Consider the following 17,489-nt stretch of genomic DNA (forward strand, 5'->3'; position numbering starts at 1 on the left):
TTGGACTTCTGGAATTTGTGGGTTGGTGTCTTTCATTAGTTCTGAATAATTAGCCATTGTCTCTTTGAATATTATCTCTGATTTGTTCTTCTTTTCCTTCTCTTATGAAATTATAATTAACCATACATTATACTTTATAATTTTATTACCATGCCTTTTGACTTCTTTTTTTGTATTTTTGTTCTTCTTGTCTTTATATACTCCATCATGGGTAATTTCTTCTTGCCTTTCAGTTCCCAGATCCTGTTTTATTGTTTCTAATTTGCTGTTAGCCCTATTGAATTGGTTACTGCCTTTTGAAGAAAAAGAATTACATTTTCTGCAGATATTTTCAAGCCATCTTTTATTTTTTAAAATATGGTAGACACAATTATTTTATAATCTGTTTGATAATTCTAGCATCTGAAGCTTTTATGAATCTGTTTCTGGTGTCTCTTGTTTTTCTTAGTTGTTGTTCATGGCTTTATTTCTTTTATGCTTTGTATTTTAACTGTGTACTCCTCATTGTTCTTGAAAAATTTTTTGGGGGTTTCTTCAAGATCTAGGATGAATGAAGATGTATTACTACAGGGAAAATTTTTATTTGCTCCTTCCGAGTACCTAGAGATTTTACCTCTTTTATATACCACTTTAGTGCATTTATAGCTTATATTTTGTGTAGTTTGCTTATTTTGTTTGCTTTATTTCAGCTACTGGGAAATATTGATTTGGATTGTGTCAACATTTCTCAAGAGAACCCCCAACTCTTACACTGCCAAGGCAACTTCCTTGCAGCCATCTGAGGGTGGGGGTAATTTTTCTTCTGGTTTACCCTTTCCTTGAGAATGTAGGTAGCTCTTTGGAGGCCCAGCTTGAAGTGGGAAGGGTTTCCTATTGAACCCTCTCCCTTGGGTGGGCTGGGCGTTGGTCTGTGACTATCTGCTTGATGTTGCCCTGAAAATGGAAATTCAAGATCTGCAGGTGCCCTTAGGTCATATGTGGCTTTGGTGTTTCTTTTACCTGTCTGATGTTCCTAATTTCCCTTAGATTTTGCCCTGGCAGATGCCTAATATTTAATCAAGTCTTCAGTGCTTTTAATGTTTTTTGTTGTTATTGTTCGCCCATATTTTATCCTATCTGTATAGTTTGTTTGTTTTTTTTTTCCCCAGGGAGAGGTTGGTTCAAACAGGAAAGGCTATAGCCTACGTAGGATATTTACATAAATGTTTTTAAATCTTTCAATCCTTGGCAGGTATTTATTGAATATATGGCAGAAGGTTTAATTTTACTGTTGCAGCTCATTCTCCCATGCAGTGAGAATGTTGTCATCAATGGATATCACAGGTGTTCTAGAGCCTGAGTTTAAACTGTTACATTTGGTGGGGTAGGAGTGTTGATCATGAGGAGGACTCTATTCATAGATTCAAAAACTAAATTTCTTTGTCAGGATCATTTTACTTTTATTTTTTGACATGAAAACGTTAAAGAACTATTCCTGATTAAGGAAAATTATTTCTTTTATTCATGCAGATTAGGAAAGTTCAACAATTCAGAAATGGTGAAATAGAAAGTTCCCTCCAAAAGAACTGTTATTAGAGAGTATGGTGGGCAAATTTTTCTGGACTTTTTGAGATATACACGTATGTTTATATAATAGGTTTTCTTATTTCCATTGTATTACTTTATTTAACCAATATCTTGTAAACATTTGTGTTCTATAAATAGTGTAATGAACGTCCTTATACATACTTCTTAACTTACAAATTTTTCCCAGATAAATCCCGTAATTGTAATTCCCAAGTCAGAATATGATCATTTAAAAATGTCATCACATAAATTGTTAGAAGGTTATTAGCAGTTTGAGAGTACCAATTTTTTCACACCCTGCTAATACTGAATTTTATCATTGTAACCTTTGCATAAAGAAAAATACCTTGTTTTAACTTGCATTTGTTCATTAGTTATATATATTAAACATCATATGTTTAATGGCCTTTTGGATTTCTCTTTTAATGCTTGTTCAGGTCCTTTGCATACGTCTCTTTTGAAATATTTGTGTGTTTTTGGTTTTTGTTTTACTGATAGGTAAAGCATTATTTGTTAAGATTTAATAAATTATATTATTGATTTGTTATATTGTAAATATTTTTGCTTGTTTGTAATCTTTTCTTTTTATGTTGACTTTTACCATTCAGATGTAAAAAAATTGAAGTAGTTAAATTTATCAGTGTTTTTCCTTTATGATTTACGGGATTTTTCTTATTCTTAGATGTTCCCATATGGTGTATGCCTGTATGGTGTGTGTTTGTGTGTGTGTGTGTGTGTATGTGTGTATTTTTTTTTTCTTTTGAGACAGGGTCTTGCTGTGTTGCCCAGGCTGGAGTGCAGTGGTGTGATCTTGGCTCACTGCAGCCTCTGCCTCCCGGATTCAAGTGATTCTCATGCCTCAGCCTCCCGAGTAACTGGGACTACAGGCACATGCCACCATGCCCAGCTAATTTTTGTATTTTTAGTAGAGATAGGGTTTTGCCATGTTGGCCAGGCTAGTCTTAAACTCCTGACCTCAAGTAATTTGCCCACCTTGGCCTCCCAAAGTGCTGGGATTACAGGCATGAGCCACTGTGCCCTGCCCATGGTTTATATTTTTAATGTCATGTTTAAAAAGTCCTTTACAACTAGAAAATTCTAAAAGCATTTGTTTATTTTTTCTTCTTGTAATTTTTATATGTTATGAAAGGTAGGAATCTATTTTTCCCTTTTTTTCTAATGTCTGCGCAAATGTCCTACCATCTTTTTAATAAGTTCCCACTGATATGAAATGCACATTAATCACAAATTATATATCCATATTATATAGATCTGTTTCTGAATTCTGTATTCTGTGCCACTGGTCAATCTGTCTGTTTCTGTATCTGTATGATACTGTTTTAGTTAATGTAACATTGTAGTATGTTTCGATATCTGATCAAGTTTCCCTGACACTCTTTCTGAAAAATTATGTGGCTGATTATGATTATTTTTTTAAGTGAACCTTAGAATTTATTGTGAAATCCCACAAAAACAACTGCCCAAGAAAGCATGAGAGAGAACCTAGATGACTACTGTACCACCATAAGACTATCCCTTGGAAGAGAAAAAGGCCAAAAACAAAATTAAAACCTTAAACTTGGGTTTTAGAGAAATTTGATGTTTGTAGAATCTGAACCCAGGAACATGATATTACCATTTAATTTAGATCATTTTTAATATTCATCTGTGAAGCTGTATAGTTTGTCTTCATAGGTGTTCTGCATGTTTCTTAAGTTTGCTTTCAAGTATTTTACAGATTTTTGTTTGCTACTTTGAATCTGCTTTTCCTTCTGTTACATGCTCTGATTAAAATCAGTTGGGGAAGCTATCGATTTTAGTGTATTTATTTTGTATTTGTCCGTCTTACTGAACTCCTTTTAATTGTTATAGTAATTTTTCCATTGATTTGGTTGGTTTCCTTTGTGAATAGTTATATCATCCAAAAATGACACTAAAAATCTTTGATTTCTAATATTTTTACCTCATTTTTTTTCTTTTTTACATTGGCTAAAACTTTTATAACGTTTAATATGAGAATATGTTACTTTGGTCTTGTTTTCTAGCTTTAATGAAAAGGTCTCCAGTGTTAGCACCATTAGTTATGATATTTTATGTTGATTTTTGAAAAACATACTCTTCATTGCATTAAAAGTGGATAATTCCAGTCTTTTTTTTTTTTTTTTTTCTTTTTGAGATGGAGTCATGCTCTGTTACCCAGGCTTAGTGTAATGGCACAATCTGGGCTCACTGCAACTTCCGCCTCCTGGGTTTAAGCGATTCTTCTGCCTTAGCCTCTCGAGTATCTTGGATTATAGGTGCCCACCACCACGCCTGGCTAATTTTTGTATTTTTAGTGGAGATGGGTTTCACCATGTTGGCCAGGCTGGTCTTGAACTCCTGACCTCAAGTGATCCGCCTGCCTTAGCCTCCCAAAGTGCTGGGATTATAGGCATGAGCCACAAGGCATGAGCCACCGTGCCCAGCCAATTCTAGTCTTTTAAGAGTTGCCTAACAGTGTGTTTATCCTTTTTGGTATCCAACAGGAAGAATCTTAATTTATCCCTCCCTAAAGTTAATGTAATGAATTACATTAGTAGATTTGCTAATGTCAAATCATTTTTAGGTTTCTGGAGTAAATTATGTGTAATTGTGGTGTATTATCCTTTTAGTATACTGTGGAACTTGTTTTGCTTGTATTTATTTTAGATTTTTGCATCTAAATATAGTATAGTGAGAATAGAATTGAGAGTGAAATAAGCTTCACCTATAAAGTCACGGAACAGGCCAGGGACAGTGGCTCATGGCTGTAATCCCAGCACTTTGGGAGGCTGAGTCAGGTGGATCACCTGAGGTCAGGAGTTTGAGACCAGCCTGGCCAACGTGGTGAAACCCTGTCTCTACTAAAAATACAAAAAAAATTAGCCAGACGTGGTGACACCTATAATCCCAGCTACTTGGGAGGCTGAGACAGGAGAATCGCTTGAACCCAGGAGGTAGAGGTTGCAGTGAGAGCAGAGACCATGCTACTGCACTCCAGCCTGGGCAACAAGAATGAAACTCCATCTCAAAAAAAAAAAAAAGAGAAGAGAAGAAAAGTCACGGGACAGTGTCTTAATTTTCATTTACCTACAGGATAGAAATAATATTTCCTGTGTAGGGTTGAGGGCATTATAAAGATGATTTGTAGAATTCTACAAAGTAACATGTAAATTCAGACTCTCATAAATATAGAACCATTAAAATATAGTGTCAAAGAATTTGAGTAAGATAGTCACATTTTTAGATAGGTTATAATACAATGATAATGTTGGTATGCTCTCCATAATTATTTTTAGAGAGGCCTTTTTTAAAAAAATCATTCATCTTATATTTGATAACTGTTTTTAACCTGTTACATGTTTGGGCAGTATCAGATTATGTTTTTCATGTTATTTGTGTGTTTCTTTACTGTTTTCCAGCGACGAGTAGAACAGCCCCTCTATGGTTTAGATGGCAGTGCTGCAAAGGAGGCAACGGAGGAGCAGTCTGCTCTGCCAACCCTCATGTCAGTGATGCTAGCAAAACCTCGGCTTGACACAGAGCAGCTGGCACAAAGGGGAGCTGGCCTCTGCTTCACTTTTGTTTCAGTGAGTACAAAGCCTAAGTTAATTCAGATCCTTGCCATTGCCCTAGCGCTCCTTGATGAAGTTGGATTAATCATTTTGATAGAGAGATAAGGGCATTTCTAATACTTTTTTAAAAAATGTGATCTCCCCTTATCGTCATTCCCAAACATGTCTAATTCTACATCACTTCTAAATGTATTGTGTTTTTCCCAGTCTCCGTTGGTTCAAACTCCTGAGGGAGACTGCTTTGTCAATACCTGAACCCACAATGGAAAGGAAGGAAAGCATCATCTTAGATTGACAGAGAAGAAAATACAGATCAAATTCCATTAGTAACCAAGATATAATTAAAAATAGAATCTCCAAGTTTCAGCCATCATCTATGTAAGTTAATACTCAAGTCAGTACAGTTTTAGTATGTAGGCAGGCATTCTCACAGCAAGGTTACTGGTCATTTGCCCTGTGTAGTATTTGGGCTATGTACACACTTGCTTTCTCACTCCTTCAGAGTATTGGTACGCTTAGCTTTCTCAGGAATATTTGGCTACTTGTTTGCTCCTTTCAGCTTACTTCTTTCTCCATCTTTGAAGAACAAGAATTTGAATATTATGAAAGTTTGACCTCATTTCATAAGGCGCTATGAATGCAGTTTGAACCAAATGTTATTTTTCCTGGTTTCTGGGCCCTACCGGGTCACCTGTTTGTTGCCAAGAGTAACAGAAAGTCCCATCGCCCTATTCCTATTCTACTTTCAGGGACATCTTTCAGAACTGTCACCACTTATCCAAATTTTGTCCCTGTTACCGGTTCATTTTGTCCAGTTATAATCTAAGTTTCCTGTTTATTTGCCCTGAGGTATCTATAAGTCTTCAATCCACACTACACCATGTTCAAAAAGGTGCTGAAAACGGTGGGTAAGGAAAGGAAATACAAATAATAAAACAGTTAACCAGATAGGAAGCTATTGTGTATGATTTGGAACGTTCTCTTATAGTTATGATAGCTTTACCTTAAGAAAGAGATACAACATTCCTTGAATAACATCATTTCATTCAACATCGTTTTGTGATAGTGTTAATTAGACACTGTTAGCTGATGCCACTGTGTCTGTGGAGTTTGCATGTTTTCCCTGTGTCTGCGTGAGGTTTTCTCAGGGCACTCTGGTTTCCTCCCGTATCCCAGAGATGTGCACGTTAGGTTCATCAGTGTGTCTACAGAGTCGCAGTCTGAGTGAGTGTGGGTGTGTGTGTGCAACAGAATGGCTTCCTATCCAGGTCTGGTTTCTGCTTGCACCCTGAGCTGCCTGGGATAGGCTCTGGCTATTCATCACCCACTGGAATAAACAGATAAATCATTATCTTACTTGTTTTTATTAATCTTACTTAAATGTATATAGAGCTCACTTTTATTTCAGTGTTTAATATTAGAAGTATTTTGATCTTGGGCCGGGCGCGGTGGCTCAAGCCTGTAATCCCAGCACTTTGGGAGGCCGAGACGGGTGGATCACGAGGTCGGGAGATCGAGACCATCCTGGCTAACATGGTGAAACCCCGTCTCTACTAAAAAATACAAAAAAAAAACTAGCCGGGCGAGGTGGCGGGCGCCTGTAGTCCCAGCTACTGGGGAGGCTGAGGCAGGAGAATGGCGGGAACCCGGGGGGCGGAGCTTGCAGTGAGCTGAGATCCGGCCACTGCACTCCAGCCTGGGCGGCAGAGCGAGACTCCGTCTCAAAAAAAAAAAAAAAAGAAGTATTTTGATCTTAATCATCAAAGGAATGGGGAAACTTCTTGTGTGAAGACAGTATAGTCCTATCCCCAGGTAACGAAGGAAATATACATACTTTAAAAATGGGATAATTGACCCATATAATATTGTAAGAGGGAATGATAGCAGTATGGAATAGTTTCTTTGAGAATGCAGTACCCTATAGTATTGTTTTAGAGAATGTATGTGTCATTCACACATTTCAAAATTGCTAATGTTTATCATACACTTACTTTTGTTAAATCTTTGCTTTTTGTTTTGTTTTGTTTTGTTTTTTTGTTTTGAGACAGAGTCTGGCTCTGTCGCCTAGGCTGGAGTGCAGTGGCATGATCTCGGCTCACTGAAAGCTCTGCCTCCCGGGTTCACGCCATTCTCCTGCCTCAGCCTCCTAAGTAGCTGGGACTACAGGCACCCGCCAGCACGCCCAGCTGATTTTTTGTGTTTTTAGTAGAGATGGGGTTTCACCATGTTAGCCAGTATGTTCTCGATCTCCTGACCTGATGATCCATCTGCCTCAGCCTCCCAAAGTGCTGGGATTACAGGCATGAGCCACCACACCCAGCCTTTGTTAAATCTTTATCTTGGATCTTACTTTTCCAGGAATAACCTTGGATAATCAGGGAGTTATTTATCTTTTGGTCATTTTTAAGGCAATAAAACGACCTCTTTTTCACTTGAGAGGAGTTCCCTTTGTTTACTCCACAAATACTGAGTGCCCACCGTGTAGTGAGCACATAATTAAATACACAAGATTTGGTCAGCAAGAACTTGTTCCCCTTTCCATCTTCTGTAAAAAATATGGTTATGCAGGCTTGTGGTGGATGCACGTGAAGGACCTCCTACTGCTATCAGCTGACACACTCTGCTATCAGAGGGGTAGCAGATGCTGTAGCCACATTGTTCTCACATGCAAAGAGGTGGCAGAGACAAGTAACAAAATGATCATGTATGCAGAAGGAACATGGAAACAGTATGAAAACCAGAAGTCTAAATGCTCTGGTACAGTTCTGTTTCTCTTTGCTTCTCAGCAGTACCAGCCAGCATATAAGCTTAGTAGTATAAGGAAAGAAAATAGTAAAAGGGTTAGTATTAATATACAAGTGTAAATCAGCAAAGGAAAGCAGATTCATAGAAAAGTAGGTAAAGACTGTTTTTGAAAAGAAGGCAAGTGGCTAATAACATGAAATAATGCTCAATTTTGGCCATAGAGAAGTGCAAAATAAAACAAGATAACATTTTTGACCTAGCAAATTGGCAAGGATTAATAAATTTGATAGTTCTTGGTGTAGGTGATAGTTTAGATATACATTCAGTTTTATTCTGTCTATAAATTGTTGAAGTCATGTGGACAACTTGGTAATGTATCTCAATGTTAAGTTTACATATCCTTGGGTCCAGAAATTCCATTCCCATAAAATTTACACAAAGATATTTATTGAGGTATTGTTTGTCATTGCAAAAAATCTGGAAGCTGTTTCCTTTCCAGTATTTCAGAGGATATGACCTTCGCATCAGAACTCATCTGACGTAATTCATCAGCGACTGTTGATCACTTCTTTCTTCTCTAAGCATATGGTCTTCACTTGGCTTCCATTCTTGATTTTTCCTCACATCCTCTATCCCTGAACATTAGAGTGTTCCAGGGCTCTGTCTTCAGACTCGTTTATCTGCCTTCATTTTCTTCTTAACATCCCTCTCTCTCTCTTTTTTTTTTTTTTTTTTTTTTGAGACAGGGTCTCACTCTGGCTGGCTGGAGGGCAGTGGTGCAATCTCAGCTCATTACAACCTCCACGTCTTGAGCTCAAGCGATTTCCCCACCTCAGCCTCCCAAGTAGCTGGGAGTACAGGTGTCTGCTACCACGCCTGGCTGATTTTTGTATTTTTACTAGAGACAGAGTTTTGCCATGTTGGCCAGACTGGTCTCGAACTCCTACTCTCAGGTGATCCACCCGCCTTGGCCTCCCAAAGTGCTGGGATTACAGACATGAGCCACTGCGTTCAGCCTATATTCAGAATTTTACCACTTCTAATTCTCTTCACTACTGCCACTCAAGCTTAAACCATTGTCTCCCACTGAGATAACTGGACCCATTGCTTTAACCTTTGTTTTCTTTTAATCTGTTCTCGGCAAAGCAGAGTGATTGTGTTGAAATATAAGTCCAGTTATGCCACTCCCCTGTCGAAAAGTCCTTAAAATGGCCCTGCATGGTTTGTTTTCCTCTACCCTGACATGTTTTACTACTATCTCCCTTTCTCATCAGATTCCATGCACACTAGCCACCTTGTTTTCTCAAATACTCTGTCTGTCAGTGATGCTCTCACCTCGGGGCCTTTGCGTTGGCTGTTGCCTTTGCCCTAACATTCTTCACCCATATATCAGCATGCCCCGCTCTCTCAGTTCCTTCTGGTTTCTACCCTGGCCACACTATAAAATAGCAACTTCTCCCCGCTCGCCCCACCTGTTATTGAGCTCCTAGGCCCTGCATTGTTTTTTCTCCTTAGTCTTACACCAGCTGACGTACTATGATAGACTTTTTTCTGACTTCTCCCCACTGGAATATAAGCTCCATCAGGTCAAGGACTTTGCTTTGTTCACTTCTGTATCTCCAATGCCCAGAACAGGACCTGCTCTAATAGGCACTTGGTGTAATTATATGTTGCATGAGTTAGTAAAAGCATTCTTTTTTTTTTTTTTTTTTTTTTTGAGACGGAGTCTCGCTCTGTTGCCCAGGCTGGAGTGCAGTGGCTGGATCTCAGCTCACTGCAAGCACCGCCTCCCGGGTTTACGCCATTCTCCTGCCTCAGCCTCCCGAGTAGCTGGTACTACAGGTGCCCACCACCTCGCCCAGCTAATTTTTTGTATTTTTTTTTTTAGTAGAGACGGGGTTTGATCCGCCCATCTCGGCCTCCCAAAGTGCTGGGATTACAGGCTTGAGCCACCGCGCCCGGCCGTAAAAGCATTCTTTATAGAGGGACTGGTTAAATGAATTGTAATACATTTGTACAGTGGAATGCTATACAGCTGACAAAAGAAGTGAGGTAGCTGTGTAAACACTAATGAAAGATATCTAAATATGTGTTGATAAAAATAGCATGTGGCAGAATATTAAGAATTTGATCTTTTAAATGTTTAAAATTATTACATAATTCTATGTTTTAGCGTAGGAAATTTGAGTTTTTATTTTTAAGAGAGAGGTCTCACTATGTTGCCCAGGCTGGGGTGCAGTGGCTATTCACAGGCGCAATCATACCATTATAGCATACTATAACCTTGGAACTCCTGGGCTCAAGCAATTCTCCTGCCTCAGTTTCCAGGGTAGCTGCAACTAGAGATTGCACCACAGTAGCTACAAGTAGAGATTGTACCGCTGCATTCCAGCCTGGTGACAAAGTGAGACTCAGTCTCAAAAAAAAAAAAAAAAAAAATTAGTATTTGGACTCACAGTCCAGTGCTCATTCTATACCAGCACACTAGCTCCCAGTATGAAGACTGTCTGTTTGTACAAAGACAGTATATATCAGACTAGAGAATAAGATACCTGAGCTGACCTCTCTCACTTGTAACCTTATGACATTACAACATACATAAAGATTCAGGAAGAAGGGAAATGTAGAGGGATTAGAAAAAGGTCATTTCCTCCTCTATTGGTGAGAATGTTGTCAGGGAAAATCATAAGCAAATAATTTACCAAATTATAAAAATAGAACATGTACATAGCCTGCAAGAAATTGAGGAGAAGGAGAAGAGTGAAATTCTTCCCTTGGATTCCTCAGAGATAACTACTGTTAACAGTTCGTGTTTTGGATTTTCTAATGATTACCATTTTAATGTCAAATAATATGTTCCTTATTTAATCTTATTTATTTATTTGTAGAGACAGGGTCTCACTATGTTGCCTAAGCTGGTCTTGAACCATCCTCCTGCCTTGGCTTCTCAAAGTGTGGGGATTATAGGGTTGAGCCACTGTGCCTGGCCTTATTTAATGAACTTTAAGTAAGATCTATTTACTCCTCATTATGAAAGACAAATTTAACATAACTTTCACCCAGTCTTTCTTTCTTTTAGGGTTGTTTAGTTATTGTTACAATATAAGTGTTTGATATTTAGTTTGTTATTTTAACTATAATGGAGTCTTTTCTGCTTTGTAAATTATTCCAAGACTTTAAAACAAGGAACATTTACAATATTATGATTGTTTCATTGTTGGGCATTGCAAAACCAAATGATTTTATTGGACTCACTGAAGAGAAGAGAGACATTGAATTAGTTTAGATTGAAACAGTTCTAGTCGTCAGGGTCTACTGGATCTTTTTTTCCCTTAATGGCAAGTCTGTTGTTTCCTTAAAACTCATGTCTTTTAACATTATATAGATGTTCTTCACAACTTGATTTTTTAAAAAGGTAGTTTGCTTTTTTTATGCCAAAGTATTTTAAAATACAGTTCAGAAATCTTGACCTCATGTCTCTAAATAAATAGGCATTTTTAAAAAACATGTTAACATTTTGCTAGATAGCCAAATTAACATTATAACATATCTATTAACATCTATAAAATAGAACTTTCATCATCTGTGCCTGTTGCTCTATACTGACATACAGTTCTACTAGAAAGACAGGCTAAATGCTTAGTTCTTTCCTTTTAATTACTAATGAGGCTTCTAAATTTTTTTTTTAACTTTTAAAGTAGAGAGTTGTTCGATAGCTGTGCCAGATGGTAACAAACAGCTTTCTCTTCTTTGATTATCATAGCTTCATGGATTTTCATGGGTGTACATCAGTAAATAGAATCATTCTTTTTTGGTGCCAGTTGGTCACGGCCTTATCCTTTTACCAGTTGATGGATATTTAGGCTGTTTCCACTTCTTGGCTATTATGAATGATGTTACTATGAACATTCATATATAAGACTTTGTGTAGACATACGTTTTCATTTCTTTCAGATTTATGCTGAAGAGTGAAATGGCCAGGTCATATGGTAACTGTTTTTGAGGAACTGCCAGGGTCTTCCACAGCAGCTGCACCATTTTACATTCCGAGCAGCAGTACATTCCAATTTCTCCATGTCCTTGCCAGTACTTGCTATTGTCTGTCTTTTTCATTATAGCCATCCTAGTGGGTGTATTGGTATCTCATTGTGGTTTTGATTTGCATTCCCCAAAAAACTGGTGATGTTGAGCATTTTTTCATTTGCTAATTGGGCTTTTGTGCATCTTCTTTGGAGAGATCACTATTCAAATCCTTTACCTATTTTTAAATAGTGTTGCCTTTATTGTTAAGTTGTAAGCATTCTTTATATATTCTGAATATTAGATCTTTGTCAACTATATAACTGACAAATGTTTTCTATTCTGTGGGTGGTCAGTTTACTTCTTGACGATGTCCTTTGAAGCACAGAAGTTTTTAATTTTGAGAAAATTTCAATGTATTTGTTTTTTTCTTTTGTCGCTTATGCTTTTAGTGTTGTAGCCAAGGCTTCACCTAACCTAAAGTCATGAAAATTTACTCCTATATTTTCTTCTATGTGTTTTATAGTTTTAGCTCTTATATTTAGGTCTTTTTTCCATCTTGTGTTAATTTTTTTGTGTGGTATGAGGAAGGAGTTCCAACTTCATTTTTTTTGCATGTGGATATCCTATTGTCCCAGCACCATTTGTGGAAAATACTGTGCTTTTACCATTGAATTGTCAGCACCATTTTCAAAAATCAACTGACTCACAGCAAGGGGTTTATTTCTGGGCTCTAAATCCTACTCCGTCTATATGTTTGTTATATTAGCCCGTTTTCACACTGCTACAAAGAACTACCTGAGACTGGGTAATTTATGAAGAAATGAGGTTTAATTAACTCAGAGTTCTGCAGGCTTAACAGGAAGCATGACTGGGAGGCCTCAGGAAACTTATAATGGGAGAAGGCGAAGGAGAAGCAAGCACCTTCTTCTCAGGAAAGAAAGAGAGAAAGAGTGAAGGGGAAAGTGCTATGCACTTGTAAACCATCAGATCTTGTGAGAACTCGCTCACTATCATGTGAACAGCAAGGGGGAAATATGCCCTCGTGATCCAATCAGCTCCCACCAGACCCTTCCCCCTGACATATGAGGAGTACAATTCCACATGAAATTTGGGTGGGGACACAGAGCCAAACCATATCACCTTTCTTTATGCCAGGACCACACTGTCTGAATAACTGTAGCTTTGTAATAGGTCTTGAAATTGGGAAGTGTGAGCCTTCCTACTTTGTTGGGTTTCAAGATTGTATTGGCTGTTTGGGATCTGTTGCATTTCCCTATGATTTTTAAGATCAGCCTTTCGGTTTCTATAAATAAACCAGATAGGATTTTATAGCAATTGTGTTGAATCTATAGATCAATTTGAGACGTATTGCCTTTTTAACAGTATTAAGTCTTTCAATCCATTAACACAAAATATCTATTTATTTAGGACGCTTTAATTTCTTTCAACAATGTTTTGCAACTTGCAATATATAGTCCTATATTTATTTTGTTAAAATTATTCCTAAGTATTTATTCTTTTTATGCTATCGCAAATGGAATAGTTTTCTTAATTTTATTTTCAGATTGCTCATTGCTAGAGTATAGAAATACAATTGATTTTTGTATGTTGATCTATCATGATGGAGTCTTGCTCTTTCGCCCAGGCTGGAGTGCAGTGGTGCAATCTCTGCTCACTGCAACCTCTGCCTCCCGGGTTCAAGTGATTCTCCTGCCTCAGCCTCCCGAATAGCTGGGATTATAGGCACCCGCCACTACGCTCAACTAATTTTTTGTATTTTTAGTAGAGACAGGGTTTCACCATGTTGACCAGGCTGGTCTCGAACTCCTGACCTTGTGATTCACCCGCCTCAGCTTCCCAAAGTGCTGGAATTACAGGTGGGAGCCACCATGCCCGGCCTGGACTCATGATTTCTAATAATTTTTTTTGGTAAGACTTTTTATATACAAAATCATGCCATCTGCGAATATAGTATTACATCATTTCCAATCTGGATGCTTTTAATTTTCTTGCCTGATTGTCCTGACTAGAACCTTCAGTAGAATTTTGAATAGAAGTGGCTAGCTGGGACATCCTTGTCTTTCTTGTTCATGATTTTAAGGGAAAATGTGAGTTCTTTAAAAATAAGTATTTCATTAGCCAGGCGTGGTGGTGCGCACCTGTAATCCCAGTTATTTGGAAGGCTGAGGCAGGAGAATTGCTTGAACCCAGGAGACGGAGGTTGCGGTGAGCCAAGATTGTGCCACTGCACTCCAGCCTGGGTGAGATCTGTCTCAAAAAAAAAAAAAAGTATCATGTTTACTGTATGGTTTTCAGAGGTGGTCATTTTTTAGGTTAAGAAGAAAGTTCCTTTTTTTTTTTTTTTTTTTTTTAAAGACGGTCTCATTTTGTCACCCAGGCTGTTGGAGTGCAGTGGCCTGATCTTGGCTCCCTACAGCCTCAACCACTTGGGCTCAAGCCATCCTCCCACTTCAGCCTCCCCAAATAGCTGGGACTACAGATGTGTGCCACCACACCTAGCTGATTTTTTGTTTGTTTTTTGAGCGAATTCTTCCTTTGTCACTGAGGCTGGAGTGCAGTGGCATGGATCTTGGCTCAGTGCATCCTCTGCCTCCCGGATTCAAGCAATTCTCCTGCCTCAGCCTTCTGAGTAGCTGGGATTACAGGCGCGCACCACTGTGCCTGGCTAATTTTTGTATCTTTAGTAGAGACAGAGTTTCACCATGTTGGCCAGGCTGGTCTTGAACTCCTGACCTCAAGTGATCCACCCGCCTTGACCTCCCAGAATGCTGGGATTACAGGCATGAACCACCACACCATGCCCTGATGTATTTTGTAGAGACAGGGTTTGCCATGTTGGCCAGGCTGGTCTGGAACTCCTGAGCTCAAGCTATCAGCTTGCCTTGGCCTCTCAAAGTGCTAGGATTATAGGTGTGAGTGAACCAGTGCACCGGGCTGAGAAAGTTCCCTATTTTGAGTTTGTTGATTTTTTTTTTTTTAAATAATGAAAAGGGTTTTTTATTTCAGAGAAATTTTATTTTACTGTTTCTTTGATTATTTCATTTCCTCTGTTCTTTTCTCTAGAAAACCATTAGGTAGTTTCAGGGTCTCTGTGCTATTCACGTTTCTTTTCTTTTGTGCTCCGTTTAACCTTTTGTTTTATCTTCTGGGAGATTTTTTTTTTTTTTTTTTTTTTGAGATTGAGTCTTACCCTGTCGCCCAGACTGGAGTGCAGTGGCACAATGTTGGCTCACTGCAATCTCTGCCACCTGGGTTCAAGCGATTCTCCTGCCTTAGCCTCCCGAGTAGCTGGGACTACAGGCACATTCCACCACACCCAGCTAATTTTTAAAAATATTTTTAGTAGAGATGGGGTTTCACTATGTTGGCCAGGCTGGTCTCGAACTCCTGACCTCAGGTGATCCACCCGTCTCAGCCTCCCAAAGTGCTGGGATTGCAGGCGTGAGACACACTGCTCCCAGCCTCTTCTGGGAGATTTTCTTGACATTGTCTTTTAGGTTACTGGCTGTGTATTCAGCTGTGTCCATTTTGATATTTAACTCACCTATTAAATTTTTTAAACTTTGATAATCTTATTTTGTCAATTTGATTGTTCATGTTCTTTACTTTTTAATTTTTGTAGCTACAGTATCCTTTTGATCCTCTCTGAACCTATTTTATTTTTTTTAATCTTAAGAACCTTTAATCCAGTTATCTAAATGCAGAGTTTCAGTTTATGAAACAAACCAAAGCAGTTTGTCATTTTATACTATAAAATATTGAAAATCAAGTGCTGAACTGATACTTTACTTTTAAAGTTGTTTATTGAATTATCTGTTAACTCTATGATTAGGCATTGTTTTTTCGTCTTGGATTTTTCCTTTTGTGCTGTTGGGGTTGTCTTGAAAATGTATTTAGCTTAACTGAATGAGGGATCAGAGTGATTAATATAGGTTGTTGGCATGGATTTTTTTTTTTTTTTTTTTTTGTAACATAGTCTCTTTGTTTTCCAGTTTTGCATTTCTAGATTTTAACATAGGACCAGGCACAGAGGATCACATTTAATGTCGAATGAATGATCAGTTACAGCATTTTTTTCTCTAACTGATCTGAGCATTGTCACATGAGGTCCTTATATTGTGTAGTACCTTTTACCTTTTGAAAACATTGTTTTCATTTTCATGAGGATTTTCTGCTTCCCAACTGAGGAATTTCCTAACTGCCTACTTCCTCAGTTAACTTTTGCATTTTTACTTATCAATGAGCTATTTATATGTGTATTTTTACAGAAAGCTTTAATTTGGAAACATCACACTGAATCACTTTCTAACACCCTCAGTTTGCTAGAAGAAAACTTAGAATCAGAAATAAGCATATTTAAACCCATATACCGTACATCAAGAAATCTGTAGAAGGGCCTTTTAGCTTCCTCTTCTATGGGATCTGGCAATACAGAGCCATTCCTGCAACTCCCAAAAGCAGATCTCTATCCAGCACAGGCAGATCCAGATGTAGGCTGATGATTAATAACCAATGGAGGGGTATATTTGCTGCATAGGAATAAATGCTAACCTTAGATAGTCTATGATTCCCTGAGATCGCTGAGGATCCCTATGATTTCTCTTCTCTGTGTCTCTGATGGTATCTCATTTTGTGTATTATATTCAGAACTTGCATTATGGGTATTTAAAGTCCTTTGGAAGGTGCTTTAAGTTTTTGAGCTTTTCTTTACCCTCTAGTGTATTGAAGCAGAAATGCTTATACTGCAGCATGGTGTTAAGGAAAGTGCGCACACTGTTTTTTGTTTATGGTATTCCATGGAAGTTAAGTGCACACACTTTGAACTTCCTAACTGCCTACTTCCTCAGTTAACTTTTGCATTTTACTTATCATTGGGCCATATATATATATATATATATATGCCTTTTTTATTTTTATTTTGAGATGGAGTCTCACTCTGTCACCCAGGCTGGAGTACAGTGGCGTGATCTCAGCTCACTGCAACCTCCACCTCCCGGGTTCAAGCTATTCTCCTGCCTCAGCCTCCCAAGTAGCTGGGACTACAGGTGCGCACCACCACACCCGGCTAATTTTTTATATTTTTAGTAGAGACGAGGTTTCATCATATTGGCCAGGCTGGTCTTGAACTCCTGACCTCATGATCTGCCTGCCTTGGCCCCGCAAAGTGACGGGATTACAGGCATGAGCCACTGCACCCGGCCCTATGTGAGCTTTAATTTAGAAATATCTCACTAAATCACTTTCTAACACCCTCAGTTTGCTGGAAGAAAACTTAGAATCAGATATAAGCATATTTAAACCAATATACCATGTATCTAGAAATCTGTAGAAGTGTCTTTTAATCATTTGATTCTTTTTTTTTTTTTTTTTTTTTTTTGCAGTGGCGCGATCTCAGCTCACTGCAACCTCTGCCTCCAGGGTTAAAACAGTTCTGCCTCAGCCTCCCGAGTAGCTAGAATTATAGGTGCCTGCCCCCATGCCTGGATTATTATTTTTTTTTTGTAGTTTTAGTAGAGACGGGGTTTCACCATGTTGGCCAGG

At 38.3% G+C, this 17,489-nt stretch overlaps 1 protein-coding gene and 1 long non-coding RNA gene across 33 annotated transcripts in view; one reads left to right on the plus strand and one right to left on the minus strand.

The window, feature by feature from the left end:
* The window catches only part of TLK2 (tousled like kinase 2), a 165,293-nt gene that overhangs the window by 81,811 nt on the left and 65,993 nt on the right, over window positions 1–17,489 (plus strand). For all 32 annotated transcript variants that reach the window (XM_077972341.1, XM_077972323.1, XM_077972338.1 and 29 more), the window contains one exon: window positions 5,007–5,174. In XM_077972341.1, coding sequence (XP_077828467.1) covers window positions 5,091–5,174 — 84 coding nt within the window. In that variant the 5' untranslated portion in view covers window positions 5,007–5,090. The remainder of the gene's footprint in view (window positions 1–5,006; window positions 5,175–17,489) is intronic.
* On the minus strand, window positions 8,645–10,078 carry LOC144335847 (uncharacterized). Its single transcript, XR_013407042.1, has 2 exons — window positions 9,858–10,078; window positions 8,645–8,909 (listed from the first exon to the last, which is right to left on the minus strand). It is a non-coding gene; the product is annotated as an uncharacterized LOC144335847 (long non-coding RNA).

This window comes from Macaca mulatta, chromosome 16 (genome assembly GCF_049350105.2).
Source record: "Macaca mulatta isolate MMU2019108-1 chromosome 16, T2T-MMU8v2.0, whole genome shotgun sequence".
Lineage (NCBI taxonomy): Eukaryota > Metazoa > Chordata > Mammalia > Primates > Cercopithecidae > Macaca > Macaca mulatta.